Here is a 23837-nt window from a genome sequence, read left to right as displayed (position 1 = left end):
AGGGAATTGCAGTTAGTTTAATTTGGAACGATACAAGAGACGAGAGCAAAAATCGGTTCACTGATGATGATAAAAGTAGAAGACAAAAAACTGAAAACATTATAAGACAACCTGATGAGTTTCTCAAAAGTAAGGTATATAGATTATGCACGGCAGATACAGTTTTAATGAGAGCCAAAACAACAAATAAAAAAACTTTTTGTTCAAAATTTGCACTCTCAAGATTTAAAACAAAAAGCACGCCAGTCGAGGTCCAGTCGCAACTTGGCAACAACGAAAATATCACATAGCTACAAAACTTTGTAGTTTCGCAGTAGGCTGCAAGTTTATTCGATTAGCATCCAATAGCATTTATAATGAGTAGGAATTAGATAAAATATCAATATAAAGCTCTGCTTTTTTCCGAGATTTCAAGCAAAATAAATTAAACCGCATTTTCTGCCAACTGATTTATCGGCACGTTGGACCTGTCTTTCGGTTGTAGCCTCCACCAAACAATGGAAAAAGAAACAAAAAATCTTACGACAAATCTCGATTGATATCATTAAAAGAGCCAAGATAATATTAAAACAGCACTAGTCAAAATGAAGCTATTTACTTGTTTAGGCGTGCAACTGGCTCTTACTTTTTGTTCCGCCCATTGAAAATGGGGAGGAGTTTTGTGTTCGGGTGTGTTTTAGTTATTTTCTTTTTTTTCTTTTTGTTTTTCACGCTAAACTAGGTACCACAAACAATTATCATATCAAAGACCTTAAAGTCTCAATGCGAAACACAATTGAATTTTTCAAACAAGATTTCCCAGTGTCGAGAAAAATCGGTTTTAAGTTTTTGCTTTTCCTCTTGATCGAGCGAATAAAGCGAGTGAGCAGTCTTATTTTAATTGCTTATAAGTTTAATAGCTTAATTTAAATTGTGAAATATTGGTTTTAATCGATTAACGTTAGTTTCTGAGTTTTTTAGCGCCTCTTTGGAATCAAAAATTTGAATGTTTTTTTTTAAATTTTTTTTTTCGTTTTTCCTCAAAAAATGCTTTTCAATTGGCCTGTTTTAATATGAATGTCAAATATTCCTGGTCTCTAATTTTTTGTTCGTCTGTTTTTAATTACACTAGGCCGAATCAATTTTATTAGTGATGATAACTTTGTTTCAAATCTTGATTTTCGATGAGAAGTGTTTCTTTTGTATATCAAGTACCCACTCAACCCATGAAAAAATTAATAACTAAAGGTAAACTGCAAAAAAGGTTTGCTAAAGTATACGCATTGCTTGTACTTCGGTTCATGAATAAGCTATACAGAACAAGACTGCTCTCATACCAGGGCGAAGCCTTGAATGCTCTTACTGCTCTTGAAAGCCAATTTGAAATTTATTTTTTCGTTTAAATATTGCAAATTTATCGAAAGAAAAACCAAAACAAATTATTAGGTTTTTTTTCTTCAATTTTCCACCACACGTTATTAGCACAGCACTTATATGTAAAGTTTATCTAATCTTGCAAAAAAATCATTTTAGTTTTGTATCATTTAGGTGAAATTATCGAAAGAAAAACAAAAAAAAAATCCATTTTTTTTCTTCAATTTTTCCCCACCCATTATTGTGAACGAACTACAAAGCAATTTGTTTTGCGTTTATATTGATATTGCGTTTGTCCTAATATAACTTATTTACCGTCTGTTTTAAAAAGATTTTAAGATTTTAAAAACGCTTCGTTTGGGTTATATATGCAGATGAGTTTTTTAGTTGTTCGTTGTTTCGTAGTTCATCTTTAACAGGATTTTTTTTAATGTGTAACGCACACACGCGTGATAAACTGCTCCCAATTTTTCCCAGATTTTTGGTCACGTGAACTTTTTTACTCTGTCTAACATAGCTGTTGCTAACATAGTGTTCATTTTGCTTATGCATTTAAAATGAGCATCATCATTACTCGTTGGTTTCGTATCCGTTATAATTACCCTTGCGATAAGCAAGGGTGTTGCAATCGGGTACTAGATTTTGTGTCAAATTTGTCCACAGGGCTCATTGGACTCCTGGTGGCACCTTGGTTCATAATGAATTCAAATTTTTTAAAGTCTCTTGCACACTTAGCCTGATGGTAACCAACACGCCTGGGACGACAAAGGTCCTAGGTTCGAATCTTTTATTTTAGACAAAAACTATTTTCGCTGCAGTTAATTTGTGCATTTTGAAAGTCTGGCCGAATTGAAGTTTGCTTTCCACTTTAGCTGTAATTTTACTAGCTCGATTTGTTAAAAATTCACTTTTTTTCATCATCTTTTTTCGTCTTTTGTATCGGCTTACTTAAGTTCGACTCAATGGCCTCCTATTGCGCCGTTAGGTCAAAAAAAAAATGTGCGTGCGTGTGTGTGTGTGTGTGTGTGTGTGTGTGTGCTCTGCGGGAAAAGGGGCTTAACATTTTTTTTGCACACTCATCGTTCTTAAGATCAGCTCTTAACATCAGGTCCTTTTTTTTCAAACTAGAGTTTTTGTGCTTTTTCGGACTATCGTCCACCTGTTTTTTTTTGTCGACTTAGTTTCCTTGGTTTATTGGTTCAATTTTATTCAAAGTTGATGCTACCCCCATGCTTGAGACGACAAAGCTCGGGAGTTCGATTCCAGTTGAGACCTGTTTTTCTTGCTAATAGAAAGTTTTGGCTAATTTAGTTTATCGTCTGTTTGCTTATTTTTGTCTTTTTAGTTCTGAAGAAAGATTTTTTTGCAAACTTGGCTTCGGTATAGCATTCCCGAAGCTCTTCGTTTTCATTGGTTCAGGCAAATTTTCCACAAAAAGTTTGGGCTTTTGTTGCATTTTTTTGACAAAAACGATTATTGGATGTTTTTTTTTCGTTTGATTTTCATAGTCATTCATAATGTTATCGCAAATCGTGCGAAACTCAGCTTCGCCTCTGTACTGAAACTTTGTACTGTGGGGAAGAAGGGGGGAGAAACTATCAAAAATTTACAACTATTTCGAAACTGGATAAAAGGCTACGTACGGCCCAGATTGTGAAGCATTTCCAACGAGATCATTGAACCATTGAAGTGTTTTTTGACACCCGCGAGAAGAAACGAGGCAACGGCCGGCAAGGCAGTTCAAAAATATTGAGTAGGGAAAGAACCAATTCGATTTTTGTTGTAAGAAAAATACTTTTAACAACCAAAATTTTTCATGATAGCGGGGGTGTTCAATTGATGTTGAGTCACACGATGTAAAGTATTGAAAGTAATGGGGAAAGTCCGGTCTCAGAAACAAAAGTTTGTACCCCTTTCATCTGAAAACAATATACAAAAGTTGACTATAGGAACATGTTTCACGGACGAATGCGGGTCAATTTTGGACGGCCCGGATCAACCGTACAACCTCTCCACCCCCACCTAAGTTAACAACTGTAGAATTCCCCCCTAGCCACATATTAAATTTTAAACATTAATTCTGTATATTGAATGCACTTCGAACAAACGCGCAGACAAAATTTGGTTGTCACAATTTCTATGTGGGATTGCCTTTGAATGCTGTTAATAACCTCAACTATAACGTGTTTTTAATCAATTTTCTCTTAATAAATTGTAATTAAAAGTCTAAGGTATACTCAAATTTATTTCCGGAAAAGTTGATATTTTTTCTCCCCTAAATCAATTGGGGGGGGGGGGGGGTTTGAATGTTTGATCCGACGGCGCTGATGGCTTTGCTAGTGGTTTGTTTGCCAAGATACCAATGAATCACTTTGGTTGAGACTTCAACAACAAGAAGGAGGATAATCTTGTCAGCTATTAACCACAACAAACTTATGAAATTACAAATTATTCGAGCAGCGTTGCCATCTGCATTCAGTCTAGTGCAAGCTGAGTGCTTGGCAATTCGTAGATTTCCGGATCAAAACACATGCGCTGTCTAATCAGTTCGAAGTTAAGAAACCAACCCAGACATATGTTTTTCTCACTTTCTTCAAAATTTGGAACAATATCACAAACAGAAAATTTGAAATGCTATAAGGAAAATTTTCAACGAGAGTTGAACAAGTGATTTAATTTCAATTTTCATCAAGGATAATTTTTTTGTTGCTTCATTGGCGTATTTGATCTGATCTTCGGTCTAACTTAAAAAGTCTGGATTAGCTCTTTCAGCTCTTTTCCCATCTTCGTTTTTCAGTAAAATTGCAATTTATCAAGATTACGTAACTTGAATTTAAGATAAATTTCCTCCAGCTTTTTTTGTCAGAATTTCGAGTCTTATATGCACAAAACGGCCCAAAATTAAAATCTTTATATCTTTTAGCTAAAACTACTGCGGCAGAATTTGATTGGTTAATATTGGCCAATCAAGTTCAAGCAACATGGTCAGGCATGTCAATCAACCGTTCTAGCAGAAAAAACATTTAGCCGAGCTTAATGAGAATCTGAATCTTAATCAAATAATAAGATTAATTTCATGTTTTTTTTGTGAAATGGTTTCAACGCGATATTTATCGTTTTGGTCATTTCGGCCAATAATTTTATCTGCTTTAAATTTTAATTGAAATGCCGGACCATGTTGTTTGCATTTGATTGGCTAATGAACCAAACAGATAGAACGACATATTTACCTAATATCGAGATGTAGAAATACGTATTTTGGGCCGTTTAGTGCATAAGACCCAGAATTTCCTACACCGATACTAAATTCTTTGGTGACTCAGTTGCATGTTTTTGCATTCATAATACCCATCGCTCATGGGTTTCCTATACTGTGGGAGGGTGATTTTTGGTCGACGTCGACTCGCTTCTTCAATTATGGCTCCTTAAGTTTTCGTGCCCTAGGCTTGGAACATGTTGCAATCTCATGTTTCACTTTGTTATTCTCGCCAGTAGCGGATTTGGTGGTTGGGTGGGCGGATGACGTTTCCTTCACGCAAGGATTTGACCCCCTGCCGACCCAAAGGGTCCACCCTTTGTACTATTTTGAGATACCATTTTTGTCTGAGTAACATCAGAATTTTTCTAAGGGCGCCGTTGGCGCCAAGATAAACTATTTTCGAAGGGAGACCTTTTTTTGGTCAAAACTGTCCAAAAATGCCTAAAAACACCTTTGCGAGCCGACAAAGTTTTCGAAAGTTTTTTGAAAATCCGCCATCCCTCGAGAAAAATCTAGATCCACCACTGATTCTCGTTGTCTCTTTTTGGTGGTTGGTAGTACGTCTAGAGATCGGGGAGTTTCTAAAGACCTAGCTTTCACGTTTTTTTTCGCGTTCGATAGTCGATTTCATGCCAAGAGAGCCATCAAGTAGTTCCAAAACCCTTTCAATGTGATTAAGAGATTCTTAGCTTTGGTGTTTTTGCGTGCGAACAGTTCAGCCATATTCAAGACTGAAAAATAACATCGGTCTTAATGTTTTGTCTGCCATCGCTTCAAAGAATTCGTTGAACATTTTTGCTCCCACTTCTTTGTTTGTTATGAAACAATATTCAACGCCAAATAACGGTTTTCTCTGTTTTTTTTACTGGCCCGATTCAGATTCTGGAGATTCTTCAAGTACTGAAAGCTGGCACATACTAGGGGTGTTCTTGTCACATTAACGAACCGGTATTTTAAAACCAGAGGACAAAAAATGTTTGCCGAAGAAGTTGAAATTTCATAATAACATCACCAGATCCATATAAGCTAACGAGTTTAAATATTAGATAGATAAATAAGCAAATAGAATTCTACCGCATGATCAGTATTCTAAGTCAAGTTTGACATTTATTTTGCGGCAGAAAAAAAAAACGAGTAATGGATCTCATTGACTCATTGACAGACAGCGTAGACATCACCTTGGCTAGAAGGAAGAAAAGTATGGAAATTTCTAAACGAGAGAAAATGCTGGAGTCCTACGGGTCAACGTTGAAAGAGGAAAAAGAAGAAGATGGGATACAGTATACAGTTTTCCAGATGACCAGAAGCTTGAGTTGCGCTAACCGGGAGCTGACATCGGTTCCAGGGTTCATAGGAGAGCATTACGGGGACTGGTTGGTACGTTTGGATTTGAGCTTCAACAATATCCTCTCAATCAACGGAATCACCCAATGCAAAACTCTTGAGGAGTTGATTCTCAATTGTAACGATATTTCAGACGAAGGTTTCTGCTTCTCCTCCCAAATGCCGAACTTGGTTAATTTAGTGCTTAACAACAACAGTTTGAAGGATATAGGGCACTTTCTCAAGCAGTGTCAGAATAGTTTGCCCAATATTTCGATCCTGAGTCTCCATGGAAATCCTATTTGTCAAGACTCGCTGTTGGCTAAATGCGCAGACGACGAAGAAGATTATGAGCGTTATAGAATAACTGTTCTTCATAGTTTGCCGACATTGACTTTTTTGGACTCAAGATGCGTCTCGGCCAATGAAAAAGAAGAAGCTGCCAAAAGGGGAGATTTTCTGACTCGGGTTGCAAAGCCGAAAATAGTCGAGACTTCGGGTGAAAAACAATCGAAAAGTAAATCCGCAGCTCTGGATTTCAAACCTCTGCCCGAGACCAGGACTCATCAGAACATGAAAGCGCAGAAAGCAAGTGCGGCTCGCGAGAAGTATCACTACAAGGGCAACCATTCGGAGGGAAACCGATTTATTACCGATGGGCAATTGTGATTTTGGTAAACGTAAACTAAACAAAACATTTCTTATCTCGTATAAATTAGAACTAACTAATGAGCAAGATAACTGTGAAAAACGTATTTTCAGCCTTACTATGAGAGGTGGAAATAATGCGAGGGAAAATAAACGAAAGCAAAAGATGAAAGTAAAAAAAAATCAGATTTTTGAGACTTTTTAGGGGGAGTGAAGTCCTTATTGAAGTACATGACAAAACTAGACATTGATGATACTTTTTTTTGCTGTTTGTGTTGATTAATTCATTTAAAAACCCCTTCTTTAATTAAGAGTAATGAACGCAGTAATTACTCTTTTATAGGTCTAGGTGATTTTTTTTTTCACTCAATTAATCAATTAATGATGTTAGGACCTAGAGAATTGACTGTTACTAATATATCTACTTCAACGGTTTTTTGGTTTATTAATTCAAAATACTGCTACACTTCTTTCGGCTTATTGATTGTCTATTGAATTTTTGCCAGTGTAGTTTGAAAAATTTTAATATCCTAATATTTTTCTTTTTATGGGAATTTTAGCAGTTCTTTGCTAAAAATTTTTTATCAGACCTAAATTTGACGGAAAAACATCAACTTCATTAAGTTAACTTCATAAAAACCAATTGTCGACAAAATATTTTAAAGTTATGATATGTATCAGGTTGGTAACAGTAGTCCGTTGTCGAAGTTTAGTTTTGTAGAATGTTACAGCACAAACTCCAGATCTCGTTTTTATTAGAAGTTGATTTTAAAAAATTAAGCTTTTATTTGCCTCTTTGCTTAATCATTTAATTGACCTGAATGGATGCTGATTTTTAGCTTTTTCAAATCTATAATTCAGATTATCCGACAATTTTTATTCCACGCGAAGGCATCACACTTAAAACTAACTCAAAGGCATCACACTCAAAAAATGGCTCAGGACGGAGCAGCCCACGCAATTTAAATATCCCATCTGAGGAATCGAAACGATTAAAATAACCTAATAGGTCATACAAAGGAATTACAACCAAGCTGCTGCAAATGAACAAACTAATCAAAGCAACGCTAACTTTTGAAAAAACGAGTAAAATCAAATTTGTTCAAGGCAAAAAATAATCAGCGCATGTTTGAATGCACCAAACGTTTAACTTATCAAAGCAGAAAAATGCTACTTTCTCAGCTCACTTTGCATTATGGCTAAAGAATAAGAGTCACATTGTAAAGATCAAACGATCAATTTACGGTGGGTTAAAAGTTTAGTTCGAAATATTGATTACAATTGTCCCCTAATTCTCAAAAAAACCTTTACATGGATTCAAATTAGGTAGGGGGTGAGGGAAAGATTCAAATTTTTGTTGTAGTGGCTTCTACCACTTCCCAAAAATGGCACCTCTACGATGGTTTTTAGTCCAAAAACCTATTTTTTTCAATATCTGAGTTCTTGTGAGAGTTAGAGATTATCTAGACTTTTTTTATTGAGTTCTCGGTTTTTCGTACGGGTTTGATTAGTGCTGCCGTTGCTTGCTTTCATATTATTGAATCTCTGGTTGAATGAGTCACGCTGAAGTTGTTCCAAACACGTATGAATCGAGGGCTGACTGCCCTGGAAAAGCGACGTAACGTCGTTATGCCAGCCTTCAACTACATTGTTTGGTCCAACACGTACTGACACCGCGTTGTTATAGTGATTCGAGAGATCTGGGGAAATCATGAATCATTGTTGTTTGTCAATTGTTTCTCCATATAAATTTTCTGGAAATGTGATAGGAGTTTGTCACTCTTCTCGAGGATATCAGTTGATATGTCAAAATTAACACGAGTTCGCATATTTGGTCGATGACTAGAGGATATGCAGACTCGAGATCTGACAGAGAAACCAGGCCTAAAGCTGGGACCTTTTCAAAGGTTAAAGGTTGTTTTCGTAGATGGTTTTCAGAATTAGCTCTGTGAGTTTTGGCGATGGAAGCTTTGGCACAGATGAAAGTAGCAGCTTTTGCTTTAATTTTTTTTATTGGAACGAAAAAACGTTCACGACAGCTTGCTCGAAGACAATTAATTTTTTTTCCTGGAACGGCGTTTCCAATAAGGCTAATCAAGGCCGCAAGGATCATTTTGTTGATGAAATCGTTTTTGTAACTACGCAAAACGTAAACGCAAGGGGGGTAAAAGGTTCTCCTTTAAAGATAACCAACGTCGTACCTGGTTGAGTTTTGCCACAGATAAAATCTGTCATATTCTTATTTGTTGTAATTGCGCTAAATGAAAAGTTTTATTTTTGTGTTTCTTTATCAAATATTTCCTAATTATACTTTCTTTAGGAAGTTGAAAAACAAAACTTAATCCCTAGAAACGAGTTTTTTAAGCACTATCGCCACATGGCGCTTCAAAATAATTGGGACAGATCATTTAATAGAGATTTGCGCCAACCCTCGACACTTTCTATCATAAAATAATTTTTATTTTGATATGGGCTATTTTGGAATGGGAAACCTTTTCATGGGATTTTTGTCCCATCACCGTATTTACAATAACAGAACGCAATTTGAAAGCATAGTAACAGATAGGCTGTTAATTCGAAATTGTATTTGCGTTAGATTTGTCTTACTGCGTGATAGTTAAAATTTTAGCAAAGCTTGATTTCGCAAGGTTTATTATTATGGCTGAGCTGAAAAACGTCATTTTTAACAAAATTACAATTTCCGAAGCTAAAAAAGTGTAGTACTCTTTTTTACGTCTCTATCCAAGTTTAAGATGGTTCCATGTCAAGTTGGACTTGCACAGCTTCAGTATACCGCTTATAGATAATTGAATATGTATTTTTCAAGCAGGCAAAAACGACAAACAAATGCTTTAGAAAATTGCAAGAAAAAAATTGTTCAAAGAAAAACAATTTGGACTTGACCATACTGCTCATTCATCAAAGCAAAGAACTGTAATTGTTAACCAACCTTTTAGTAGTTTGCATTTGTTTGATCGTGAAAATAAAAACAGATTGCAAAAAAAGCAATTTGAACAATTTTTTTTTGCCCACACTCTTCCCCGACTCCCAAAGTTAACTACAAGGTACTAGAATTTGCATCTCCTGAAAAACTATTTGAGATAATTGGCTCAATTTAAACTTATGTTCGAATCGAATTATTTCGGCGCTTTTGCTCTGTGTTCATGCTACATTTTTGCGACACATTTTGCGCAATATTGCCGCATTTGTTGTTTCCAGAAGAATTCATAAATTGACAAAATCGGTCAAAAATTGTCTGAATAAAACATTTTCGCAACCTGGAATATTTCTCAACTACTATTGAATCCCATTTCCAACCGCTTAGCTATGGCGTCCTGACAATAATTTTTGTACCGAAAATGATATTTTTTAGTTAACAGGCGGAATAGATTGTGCTTTAGTACAGCAAAAATAGCAAGAACATGCTGTTTGCTAAATTTACTGAAAAAAGGCTGCTTGTATAACACCACACTCGTACGCTCGGTTGATTAATGACCAGGGGACATTTTTCGTTAAACTGATATTTTTGTTCTACTAGTGGCAGCTGGAGTATTCTCTTTCTTCTTAGATTTACCAAAATTTTCTATCCACGGTGTTTTTTGATAGAGAAATATCAAAATACAACTCTTCTATCGATGGCTACCTCGTGCTATTTAATGACTTATCTCAACAGATAGAGTTAGGGATCCAAAAATCAAAACTCCGACAAAATAATCTATCAAGTAAATCTTGCACAAAGTCATCTTAAACATGGTGTTTTTAGTGGGTCAAATAGTATTTTTTCTGCTTTGTATTTTCAAGTGGATTAACGCTCGGCGAATTTCTCCAAATTATCGCCTACATGAAAATTTTTACCCGAAATTCGGTGAAATAAGTATTTTTCACATCAGTATAAAAATTAATTTAGCAATGATGTTTTTTTCGTGCTCAAAAATGTTTCCTTCAAGGCATTTTGATGTAGTGTTCTGTTTAATTTTCAAAAGAAACTAGCAATGCACTTCATTTTTGAAAACTAAATCAGTTATTTTTTTCCGGTAAGTTTATTTGATATGGTTTTGCAGATTCAAACTACGATACATTTTCCACTGTAACACAAAACATACTTTAAAAATTAAAGTTCGAATAACTTTTTTGATACAAAGTTGAGCAAAAAATAGAGATGAATTTTTTTTCTATACCCACATCCTTCTCCGAAACCCGATGTACAATACATTTTAGCTCAAGGCCTCAGCTTGTTTGCGGAAGATCAAAAAAATTCAAAAGCGGTCGAAACTGATCTGAATAATATTATTCTCCCAACTATCTGCATAGGTCAGGTTTTTTTTAGAAATGTAAGGAAATTGAAAGCGGCCTTTCCACTCTTGATTCAATGTTCTAACCGCCTGGCTATGGCATCTAGCCAAAGACTTTTCACATATCTGAATTTTTCAAGATAACAGGCGGAAAAGAGTATGTGCTTTAGTACAGCAGACAGCAAGAACATGCTGTTTGGTTAATTCATTGAATTTCTACAAAATTTGCTTATTTTCCAGAAAAAAATGGCTCATTGAATAACACTACCCTCGTAGTCTCGTTTGAGTAATGATCGATGAGCATTTTTTGCTCAAATAATTTTTTTTTGTTTAACTGCTAGCAGATTAATTACTCTCTTGTTTTGGATGTTCTAAAACTTTTCTGCACGGTGTTTTTTTGATAGATGAGCATCAAAATATAATATTGCTATCGATAAATGCCTCTTGCTTTTTGAAGTTTTATTTCAACGGGTAGAGATTGATACAAATGATATCTTTCAACGTTGGAAATTGATATTGATTAATGTCAGTTTAAATTTGGTTTGTTTTTAACGGGTCAAACAGGGGAAGAACCTTATTTAGCGTTGCATTTGCAAGTGGGTTAACGCTCTGCAAATTTCCTTCCAATGGTCTGCACGAAAATGTTTTCTTAATGCTCGGTGACACAAATACTTTTCAAATCAGCAACGAGACTAATTTGGCAAAAAATTTTCTATTTCTTTTCTATTTTCGTGCTCATTTGTTTCGATGTACCGTGTTTTGTTTTAAATTCAAGAGAATGCAATATTTTTTCTTCAGTAACATTATTCGTAATGGTTTCGCGGATTAGCAAAGTCTGATACGTTTTCCACAGTAACACAACAAATTTACTAATGCAAGCTTGTGAAACTTTCGTTGGTATAAAACCGGATTTCAAATTTCGAAATAAACAAGACTGCTCGTATCAGGGCGAAGCCCTGAAAAATCCGGCTGCCTCTTTAGATCTATGGAGCAGTAATAACATGAAAAAATAAAATGTATAAAAATAAAATGATTTTTTATTTGACCTTTTTTGTGAAAAACATCTCCCCTCACGCCAAATTAAGTACAAAGTGATAAATTATGCTCCTAGCTACAAATCATTTATGGCAAATAAGCTTCCTTCAACCAATTTGGAACGATTTTTAAGACGAATTAAATCTCCGCTCAGGAGATATTATCGCGAAATATATCTCGCGTTAATCGTCCCAAATTGGCCAAAATGATAAACTTCAAATCCTCCATAACTTTACAAACAAGACTGCTCGTATATCAGGGCAAAGCCCTGAATGTTGCGACTGTCCCCTAATTCATATCGAATAGTTTCTGGGAAAAGAAAGTATTGAAAACCTATAAATTTTGGACAATACCAAAGTCTGAAATGTAGAGTCGTATGAAATTAATACGATCGATTAGCTAGCCTCAATTTAATTTAGAACGCTTTTGCTGTGCCGGATAATTCGCCACGCAAAAAAAATTTGCGTTAGGCTCTCAGCATTATGAATAAATTCTTCAGAGCGGGCATAATTTAGCCCAGTACATGGCCAATTTGGCAATTCTCAAACCCCCCGAACTTAACAAAAAATTATCTTTTTAAATTTGAAATCGGGAAGCGATATCTTCAATGGGGTATAAAAATTGTTTTTCGAAAACTATTACTTCGATCGGCGAAAATTGACCGAATAAAAAAACCATACCGAGCATAAATATTCCGTTTTCTTCGAAAGCCGGAACAAAAATGATCACAGGTGAAATATCTTTTCAAATTTAAGCTCAAGACAACATAACTTTTTGAAGGATATTTTAAAACTCCGTCAAAAATGGCTAGTTAAAAAGTCGAAATTTGTCTGAAAAAAAAACACTCCGAGCACAAATATTCCGTTACTTTCGTCGGATTAATTACAGAACATTTCATTCACAAAACATTCAAAGGGGCCTCACATTGCTATATAACACAATCCGCACTTGCATAAAACTGAGCCTGAAGGATATATTGGTTAAACAATAAATATACTATGCTTAGTAATTTATAACATCGAGTTTCAATAAATTCAAATCCCATTTTTGGGTTCATTTCCGTTTTGAGCTGCTCTTTTTACTTTTCTTCTTGGTTAGTTGAGCTGATTTGTTGCTTTTGGAATATTTGCACTTAGGGCAGAACCACTTTTCATCTGGTGGCTCTTCTGTAATTCCCAAACACTGCCTAAAAATCATGAAAAATTAAAAGAACCCAATTATTTAAGAGCTTAACCGATATCTTCAAATATTTCCATCGTGTGAAAACAAGTTCAACGATGCATAACTAAGATGAATATTTCTACAAATTGGATATTCCACTTGCTAGCGGAATTTTCAACTAAATGAAGTTTCAAAGACAATTCTTCTCCTCTCAGACAGAAGAATCAAAGCTGTTTTCAGTACCGGCATAAACTGGCAGAACGCCTCCTCAGACGCATTTTTCTACACGTTAAGTTTCCCGGTGGAGCAAAATCTTTTCAAAAATGGGCCTTGCATTTTATTTTAGTTTATTAAAAACAGCCTTATCTGAAAAAAGTTTTTCTAACCTGAATCTTTGGAAATATATTTCAATTCTATTGACTCAAATTTGTTTTAAAAAATGATAAGTTTGTCATTACGAGGCCAAACTGTGCACTGCATGGGCGCACAATTTTGTGTCTGTACGTTCCTAGATTCCTGAGACAAGTCTTTAAATATGTTCCAAAATGTAAGTGGATTCCACAAACAAAATTTCAGTGGATTCCGCATACATATAGCTGTAACGTAAATTTTGTCGGCACATTTGTTTTGTTGCGGATTCCGCAACAAGAAAATATAGCTAGTTGTTCTGGATTCCGCAACTGTAAGTGGATTCCGCAAAATGTAAGTGGAATCCGCAAATGTAAGTGGAATCCGCAAAATTTTAAAAACGATTAAGGCCACTTGTAGAAAAGGCCAAAGAAAATTTGAAGGTGTAATCAGCAAAAAAAAAAAATTAAAGTACATAGAGAAGAGAAGGATTGGTATCCTTTAGATGGCGAAGGGGAAATATGCAACTTGAAGCTGCAGACTACCAGAAAGCGACCAAAAGAAACAAACTTTGCTTTTTAATCAACGACTTGCTCAATCTGGTTACACTTTGCCCACAACAAATTTATGACTCACCAATGATACCATGCGTCACACTGGTCGCACCCAATCATGGGATTGTGTCCGTTATCTGCGAACCCACATCCCGGACAAATCCACTCCTGACCCTCCCCCGCGCCACCTGGCTCTGCTCCCAACACGTCAGTTCCACCGGGTTCTAATTTGATCACACCACCAGCGCTGTGTATTAATGCAGTTGATGATGAAGCAGGTGTGGGGTGATAATAGTCTGGGTTTGCAGTGCCCACCAGAGGAGGTAGATTGGGACTCTGCAATACCATTTTCACCAAAATTATTCAGCCCAAGTTTTGACTTGCAAACTTTAAATTTCGACTTAACACTTTGAATTAATTAAGAAAAACCTTGCTTTTAATCTTTCTTTTCTTAACGTAATGGCAACACGACATAATTTGAGTTTTGAAGAAGTGTTCATGAATCAAAAACACCAGCATACTTAATAAGATCAGGGGCGGATTCAAAGGGGGCAGACGCCCCCGCAGGAATTCGACCCCCTGGGACCCAAAAGTACCCCATTGGTCTTATTTTAAGATATAAACTTTTTGCTGACCGATCCTAAAATTTGAAAGGCGACTTTGGCGCCAATATATACTAATTTTCAGGGCGATGTTTTATCAACATTTTCGAAGTAGCTAAAAACACCTTTATTGGCATGTTTTTTTTTCAAAAACTCGCCTGCGGCGCAGAGAATTTGGTCAAAATAGGTCTTAGTGTGATTTGGGAGAGCTCAGAAAATCAATTTGGTCGACCCAAAAATATTGACAAAATTTTGAAAATTCAACCCCCTCTCGAGAAAAACCTAGATCCACCCCTGAATAAGACCAATGAAAATAAGACTAAAACGAAAAAAAAACTAGAAAATGATTCAATAAACTGCACGATTATCAATACAAAATAAGTTATAACAATCTCACGGTATTGGTGAAGTCGCTGTCTCTTATTCCCACAGGGGTAATTGGAGAGGAAATCTGATCGCCAATTGATGAAACAGATGGGGCCTTAATGGTCAAACTAGGAGGAGCAGCTTTTTGCATCAGTTCAGCGTTGGCCAACAAATCTCGCATGTTATCTTCCTTCTGCTTCTTAGACGCTACAGTTTTCTTCCCACTGCTTGGTTCTAACAAGTCCATAACTGATTCGTTTGCTTCTGGAGAGTTATTCATTTCTGCGTCAGGGACTGCTGTTGTAGGCTCGGAAACTGTGGCTGCGTCTTCCGATTGGCCTTCTTCACCGAGCGTACTGGAAAAAAAATGTTCCAAAAATAACGTCGAACTCACAGTAAAATTAAATGAACGTGAACAAAAGCCCCGAGCCGTCAAAAAGTCATATCAAGCTTTGTCTACCATAAGCCATTTTCAGATTATTTATAAGAATGAACAGGACAACAACATTGTTACTTAGCGCGATAAACTGGTCTTTTCACTATGTCATTTTTATTTTTTATTTAAAATAGTACCAGCCCATGGAAGCAAATCTACCCTTTGAAAATTATGTCTATTTATCAGCTTGCCTATATGTCAAAAACTTACACACTCTTCCCTCCGAACTTCAAGATGAAACGAAACCCTCCAAAGGAACTCTCATCCTCTTCGTCCTCTACAAGGTCAACATACTCCTACAATACAAAACTTTAGAAAAACTAGTTTGATTGCTTAAAAAACCTCAAGACCTAAATGAGTGTCTTCACTTTTAAATTGGCACTCAATGAAAGCAGATCAATAAAACAGATTCAAATGTATTCAGGGAGAGAGAGGTCAATATTTCTAGGATTTCCACCCCATCATCATCCCTAGTTCTATTTTACGGTATCCATTTTAGGCTGACCAACCCCCAAGTTTTTCTAAATGCACATTTGGCGCCCATATGTAATTTCTATGGTGCGAGCGTCGGTAAACCCAATTTGCTGGTCAAAATCTTCCAAAAGCAAACACTAAAACAGCTATTTTGGCGTGTTTTCTGTAATTTGCGTGCGACAGAATTTTCGGCAGAATCGGCTCTTTTTAGTGTTTGAAGAGGGCCAGAAAATCAATTTCGTCAACACTTAACAGGCGTTCACGAGGGCATTCAGAAAAATCATATGTAGAAAAAAAACAATTCCAGTAAAAATTTCAACACTGATGTTCAACCCAGAAGAATTGTGATCGATTTTTTTGGAATTTTAAAGATTATCTGCTTATTGCCTTCTCATAGCTAATCACGAGAAAAACAGCTTCAATATTCTTCAAAATCTGGCTAGGGCATAGTTTCTTCTTACATAATTTTACGGTCGTAACAAGAATATGAAAAATTTGACAATAACGTCTATAACTAAAACTCAGAAATTAATCAAATTTATGTTGCATAAGTGTATTGATACCTTTTTCATCTTCTTGTGCTTCTTCTTCGACTTATGCTCGGATGTGTGTTTCCTTTTCTTGCTTTGTCCAGAAGATTTCTCTTTATCTTTCTGAAATAAAAAATAGTAGCGAAATTGTTTATCTACCCATCATCAAATAACCAGCGTATTAAGTTATTTATCGAATATAATTTCATCTCTAATTACCCAAGCAAACGCTTGTGTTAGATTACTATTTTTCCAAACTAACTCCATAAATTACTGCGCTATGAAATTTAGCCTTGGGAATGTAAAAGCATGAGTTGAATTCACTTTTTTGATAACTAATGTTTGACAACAGAAAGTCGTCATAATGCAGCTGGCAAGACGCTAGATTCTAAATCCGAGGTCGAGGAGTTCGAATCCCACAAACTCAATCATAAAGATGCATGTTTAATTCTAACCATAGAATCGGAAAAAAACTGCAATGGAAATGAAAAAGTCACTGACTTCCAATTTATTGATCTTTACTTTATTTTATAATTTCTGCACCAAAATTGGAAACAGCGAAATGCAAACAATGGTTATTTGTAACTAAACAAAAAAAAGATTTAAACGAACAACCACATGAAATATTGATGATCGCAAAAAGTTAGAAATATTTCATATTAATTCAACAGTAAGTACAATCTAGCCGTTTTCTAACAGATTTTTGATTCACAAAAACTGAATTGACAAACTCAAACCAAGCAAAGGAGCCATTTGTAAAAAAACAGAGGAAGAATGGTTTTAACTGATAGCAAATATTAGAAAAATTCAATTTTTCTCTTTTTTCACGATTTCAAATAATTTAATAATCGCCGCCCCATTTCTTGCCTTCCTGTGACTACGAGAGGACAAACAAAAATTGAACATAACAAACACGAGGACAAACAAAAACTTGAACATAACAAACCCGAGAGTTGGAAAATTGCAAAAGAAAAAAGAACCCAAGAAAAAATTGAATTCAAACAATTCAATAATCGCCGCCCCATTTATTGCCTTCCTGTGACTAAGAGAGGACAAACAAAAACTTGAACATAACAAACCCGAGAGTTGGAAAATTGCAAAAGAAAAAAGAACCCGAAAAAAAAAGGTTTTTGAACATTTTCGGCGTTCGAAAAAAATATATATTACCTTGAAAACCTTTGAGTTTATGATAGGCAGTAGTTTTTGCAAAATGAGATCATTCAGAGAAAACTGGATCAATAGGTTATTTTTTTATTCCGCGAAAAATCAAATTCTGCGAAAAATCATATCTGAGTAGGAACAATTTTTAAATTCTTCCAAAAAACAATACATCAAAAATCACAACCCATATATGTGAAAACCATTTCGTTTATTTACACTTAATAATATCGTCAAAAAATGGTATATCGAACATTTTTTTAATTACAGGCACCATAACGGGAATACTTCTTTCCATCCTTTTGACCAACACAGTAGCATTTCAACGGCCTCATCAATATTTGAACGGCCAATCAAATATCTAAATAACTAAGTTACACAAATTTTTACCTCAAGGTCCCTACTTTTTTGTTTTTCTACTAAGGTTCAGCCAATCTTTTTATAACAAAAAAATTTTACACCAATCCGAGCGTGGAAATAGATAACGGAAGCCTGCTCTTCAAAAAAAACATTCAAAAAGATTTGGTGTCTTCTTCGACCCGACCCTAAATTCGTTGCCGAACGCTGCAAGCGAGCTTCTGCAAAAACCGCGCGCATAATTTCAACCCTGACGGCTCTATCCAGGTCTTCTTGGAGATAAAGCGAGCACTGCCAGGCCGCAGGCTGGCAGTAAGTACAACATCTTTAACTGCAAATAGTTCAAAATGCTCCTCTCAGTGTGACAAAAGGGTCTACAAAGACGAGCGCAATAGAACATTTGCATTCAGAATATAAACTTTTAAATATGGACAACCAGCGTTATCTACTAGCAATGCAGTTTGCCCTCAAAACTCTCGTTCCGTCGAATCTGCTACTTTTTAATCATCATTATCCTGAGCTCTCGCGGAAAATTCGACCTTAGCTGATTGACTCAATACACCCAATATACACACATAGAATTCAACACCCTACCCGAACGTTCTGCCCCCTCAGAGAAATGACATCTCCCACGTCGAATAATCCTTCCCTTATTCCACTAGTAACAAATTATCCCCGTTGAGATCCGGGTACAGTCCCTTCCTCACTCTGTCTGGGTCCGAATTGACCTCAATGTCTCCCAAAACTGCCCAAAACTTCCCCCATAACACAATCCATATTTTTAACTGTTTTACAGAATACCACTTTTCTGAGCCACAATACAACTGTAGCGTGGTCCGCGGCCAGTTTGGACGTCTCTGAGGCTTGAATTGAGCATGCGAGACGCGCCTTTTTGGGGCCAATAACAACAACAAGTGCAGCAACAGCAACAACCACAACAACAGCAACAATAACACGAACAACCACAACAACAGCAACAACAACAACAACTACAACAACAACAACACCATCATCATCAACAACAACAACAACAACAACAACAACAACAACAACAACAGCTTCAACAACAACAGCTTCAAGAACAACAACAACAACAACAACAACAACAGCAGCAGCAACAACATCAACAACAGCAACAACAAGAACAACAACAATAACAACAACAACAACAACAACAACAACAACAAATGCAACAACACCAATAACAACAACAACGGCCAATCCGAGCGTGGAAATAGATAATCGCCACAATACCTCGACATGGTTTTCGAGGTAAGGTCATTATTCCTGTCAAATCTTGCTTGGAAAATCGAATGCAAAAAATTGTTAAGAATGAAAACAAACGGAACATGGTACCAATCAATTTTGCTGCTCATCAACAAAAATACATTTAAACAATTCTTTTCGCACATGAAATTACAATCAATCATAATGAGAAATAATTGGACTCATTTTGCCAGGGACCAAAAAACGCTGGTCTATAGAAAAAATTGATAGCTTCAGTATTAGACCATAAGTATTTGTAAATATCTCAGAGTTATGTTGGACAAAAAACAATTTGAAGAACACATAGAAAAACTTTTTAGAAAACTATAAGTGTATTTTCTCGTATTTTGTACAAAGCGATTGATTCCATTTTAAAACGCACACAGAAAATAAGATCTAGAAAACACTAAAACAGATCCAGGCCAGATTCGCATCCTTGACTTTTGTCGTCCCAGGCCTGGACGTTACCTCTGCGCCAAATGTGCAGACAAAACGCTGAATTTGAATTTATTATAATTCAAGCTACCAAATGATTCAGCGATTGTTTTTCATTGCATGTGTAAAATTCAAACAAGCTGACCCTATTTTTTGCATCAAATGATTTGCCTACAAATCTTAAAAAGAATGAGGTAATTACTGTTTTATGATGCATTGGCGTTTCTTCTACTGAACTTCCTTCATCTTGGAACTGTATTCCGAAATCAAAATCGAGCACTGAATCTAATTTTGACACTTTTTCTGGATTCGGATTGAATTCACTGTTTGGCAAATGAGCGCCATCACCGCCGACCAAATTTGGACTGGGTGGGTTAAATATCGTTTCCTTTCTCCCACCGAAAACTTCAGGAGGTGCCGTTGTTGTAGTTGAAACTGGATAATGATACGCTGGCTGGATTTGGGCAGGGTTGTATTCTGCGGTTGGACTGGTAACTCCAACTGAATTGGGACCTGAGTTTAAATCTGCGTCCAGATTCGGTGACCTAGGAATTTCGGTTGAGGTCGAAGGACTCAAAGGTATGAGGTCAGGTGAAGGGGGGATCTCAATTTCCCCGTCTGACTCAATTGTGACTACGGGTACCCTTGGTCGCAACAGGGAAGGAGGATCGAGCTTCACCTCTGGAGCAAGTACAACAGGTAGGTCAGTCTTGGGATATGAAGTTGGAAATAAGTCGAGACTGAAACATGTATGAAATTTTCATATCTAAAAGAAAAAACCTACTTAAGTTATATATATTTTAAACTCTTGTATTCTTATCATTGAATAGAATTGGAAAAAATTGTGAAAAATGGCAATCACTCGACAAAATAAGACACTCGAATTCTTTTCCATTTGTGTACTGGTTCATTAACAATTAGTGCGCATCAACTAAAAAAACAGATGCTCTACTAACTCTGGTGAACAAGGCTTCTCAACGTCACTTTCGGCATCCGTCTCTTCACCCAAATCCAAAACTTCCTCCTTTACTTCATTCGCTGATTGAGTGACAGTCAAACCAATATCTATCTCTGGACTCCTCGGACGTTTATCGAGACCTTCATCTTGGAAACTCTCATGTACATTTTCCAAGTTACTCGCCAGTTGCGGAACAACTCTTGAACTATCTTCCTCTTTTATACTCACAAGGAGGGGTGTGATGAACATAGTGGAGAATTTATCTTTAGGGGTGCTCAAATCAGGGGTATCTGGAATCATCGGAGTCTGCAGCTCCTCTGAATCGCTCTGCGTGCAGCTTTCAATTTTATCTTCATAGTCCTCGGAGTTTTCCTCCTTCAATTTTAACTCAAAACTTCGAGGTTCCAATTCTTCCTGCTGCTCTTCATTTGCACAAGACTTGACATCTACAACCCTTGGAAGCAAGCTACTCTCTTGATTTTCTTGTTGCTCTTCCTCACTTTCAATGTTTTCAATCTTGACTGGATTTTGACTCGGATTAAATTCTGTGCTTTCTTGCTGCTCGGAGATCTCTATATCTTCATAACTAGAGTCGGCGGAAGTATCGTCAAACATTTCTGAGGTATCCTCTTCTTCTTGGGAAAATTGTGAGCTTATCTCACTACTTTCCTCCCCACCTTCGGATTTGACACCAGAGCCTCCTGAAGGCTTCGTTGACTCCTGTTCTTGTTGAATCTGAGCTGATAGTTTCATTTTCTGTTTTTCGGTTAAAAGTGACCCCAGTTTAAACTGCATTTTTGGAGATTCCTCTTTCTTCTTTGTTTGGTACTTTTTCTTCGGCAAAGGCATGGAAGGGAAATGCAACACTGGCAAAGCTTTATCTGTTTTGACTTTTTTGATAATCATTCCGCGAACTTCGACAACTTTTTCTGTTTCCGTTTCATAATCAACCGCACTTGCCGGTTTCGCATTAGCTGGTGGAATCGGAAGCGTTTTCACCAAAACAGTCTCCTTAGTCGGCTCGGCTTCTTTAACCGCCGGCTTTGTGGAACTGCTAACTGGGTTTTCAGTCCCGCTATTAGTGCTCGATTCTACGTTGCTAACCGGCGGTTCAGATTCAGCACTAGCTTTTGAACCCACTTCTTTAATTTCAGGAACATAGGTATCTTTAGGAGGCGGCGATTTCTCGCGGTCGTCTTTTGTCGTAGTACTAACACCCGCGTCAATACCCAATCGCAATTTCCTAGAAACAGTTCCACTCAAATTTTCACCGCCAATTTCAACTTGATCTGGTTTTTTCAATAAACTTTGTTTCAAAAGGAACACTTTTTTGGGTGTCAAAATTGGCGCTTTTGAAGAGTCGAACTCGGACTCTTCGTATGTCAAGGTCACACTGGTCGGCAGCATTCCTCCGGACGTTACGGGTGCCAAATCTGCTGATATGGGGGATATTGATGTTCTCAAGACACCCGGGGGTGTGGTCTGAGACAAGCTTATTGAAACAGGTTTAGTTGGCGAGCTCTCGGATAATTTTCTGTTTGATTTGTTTTTCTCCGTAAGCAGTTGCGACTTCAAGGGAGATGTTTTTGGAGTGATAGTTGATGCTTCTTTCAAAGCTTGTTTATTTTGAGCAGCTTCAACTGACGACTTGATATCTGAAACTCGAAAAATATTTTTAAGATGGCGCATACTAGATATATTTAAATGAAGAAGGTTCAATATTGGATTGGAATATAAGAAGCAAAAGGAAAAATAGGGTAACTTAAACATCACCCCACTCACACACAAATATAAATTATATACACAAACAGATTATATACAAAAAAGAACCCACATGTAAAATACCCGATTTCGACAGATATGCCTACCAGAACTCATCTTAAATCCACGTCACTGTTGATCATATCATTTTAATACACCACGAAACATTTTCAGGAAACCAAAAGATGTTTTTGCACGAATTTTTGCATACCTTCCTCCTCTGCCGTCGAGGGGTCGAAGAAGTCTGCGTTCTTCATATCTCCTCCTCCCGCAGTAGGGGGAATGGGAACGGGGAAAAGGGGCACTTCCAGTCCCAGAGTTCCTGGATTGAACTCCCGCACACACTCGAATAGTTCTTCCACTGACATTCCCAGCTGGTCCAGTGCGTAGAAAGCATCTTCCACCTCATTGATGGTCCTCTCACAGTCTTCGCGAATAGGACAAATTAAGTACAAATATCAAAGAGGTTTTTGTTTTCAAACATCTAAAAATTAAAGCGAGTACTAATCTCAAATCTCAAAGAAAAAAAAACAATTTGTGACAAGTTGAACTGAGAACAAAAAGTCAACCTTTTGGTTATTGTTGAACTAATTAAAAACTATCCGACATATATTTTCATAAACTACTCGAGAACTTTCTGTTTTAAGAAGGGACATACATGTAACATTGGTGGGTTCCCAGTAAAAAAAAACTTGCACCACGAATCTGCACAAATTGTCAGGATCACCTAAAACGCTCCCAAAATGGAGACGAAAAAGAACTTACAATCTTCTGCGTTGACCCTCATCAGCACTCCAAACTTTGCAAAGAAGTTCGTGACTAAGTCAACCATGACCTGGAGAGAACTTCCATTTATGGAAGTGTAGCCCAACTCCACGCATATTTTGGCCACACTCTTCTTAACTACCGCCCGTGCAAATTCTTCTGAGGCAGCACTTGTCATTTCGATAACTTTACTCTACTTGAATAAAAAAAGTCACATTTTACTCTGAAACATTGAAAGAACGGGTTGAACTTTTGATGCTAAATTTTTGCAACACATCAGAATACCACACCAAATTACATTAACAAAAATCAAATTATTTCGCTTTTTGAGATACAGCCAATTCAAGGAATTGTTTGAAAACTTTTAATTCATGTTAAAAAATTTTTTAAAATCCAAGATCTTTGAGACAAGATTTGATGGGTCTTCTAGTCTGAGTTTGTCTTGTTCCTTTGCCGACTTCTTTGTTTCGTCGGTTAAAGCCGGATTATAAAACTTGTGAAGTCCGGCGGCCGGCGGGTTATATGGTGCTTTGTTGCCCTTAAAATGATGATTCTTAAAAAATGTGCAGCCTTGCTTGAATAATTTATAAAACCGGTGCTGAAAAGTTTGCTTTCTTTTTCATCAGTAAAAATTTCCCAAACTGCTTTATAAAAAAATGAAGTTTTCTTGCAGAGAGCGGGATGTCCTCTCTAAAATTGGAAGCTGGTCTGAGCCCCAAGTTAGACTAGGTTTCTAAGTTAAAGGGAGTAAAAATG

At 36.6% G+C, this 23837-nt stretch overlaps 2 protein-coding genes across 2 annotated transcripts; one reads left to right on the top strand and one right to left on the bottom strand.

Moving 5' to 3' along the window:
• Nucleotides 1–5571: 5571 nt before the first annotated feature.
• Nucleotides 5572–6690, top strand: LOC134839568 (leucine-rich melanocyte differentiation-associated protein-like). Its single transcript, XM_063855161.1, has one exon. The coding sequence runs from the start codon at nt 5750–5752 to the stop codon at nt 6602–6604; it is 855 nt and encodes a 284-aa protein (XP_063711231.1). The 5' UTR covers nt 5572–5749; the 3' UTR covers nt 6605–6690.
• Nucleotides 6691–12881: 6191 nt separating this feature from the next.
• LOC134840207 (transcription initiation factor TFIID subunit 3-like) lies at nt 12882–23300 on the bottom strand. Its single transcript, XM_063855930.1, has 9 exons — nt 23082–23300; nt 22528–22743; nt 20554–22210; nt 19800–20337; nt 16415–16504; nt 15588–15673; nt 14973–15297; nt 14056–14309; nt 12882–13096 (listed from the first exon to the last, which is right to left on the bottom strand). Exons 1-9 carry the CDS (start codon nt 23257–23259, stop codon nt 12964–12966), a joined length of 3477 nt encoding a protein of 1158 aa, XP_063712000.1. The 5' UTR covers nt 23260–23300; the 3' UTR covers nt 12882–12963.
• Between the last annotated feature and the right edge of the window lie 537 nt (nt 23301–23837).

The sequence above is a fragment of the Symsagittifera roscoffensis genome, chromosome 2 (genome assembly GCF_963678635.1).
Source record: "Symsagittifera roscoffensis chromosome 2, txSymRosc1.1, whole genome shotgun sequence".
NCBI classification, from domain to species: Eukaryota; Metazoa; Xenacoelomorpha; order Acoela; family Convolutidae; genus Symsagittifera; species Symsagittifera roscoffensis.
The sequence above is the reverse complement of the archived record's forward strand: the minus strand, read 5'-3'. Positions and strand labels throughout refer to the sequence as shown.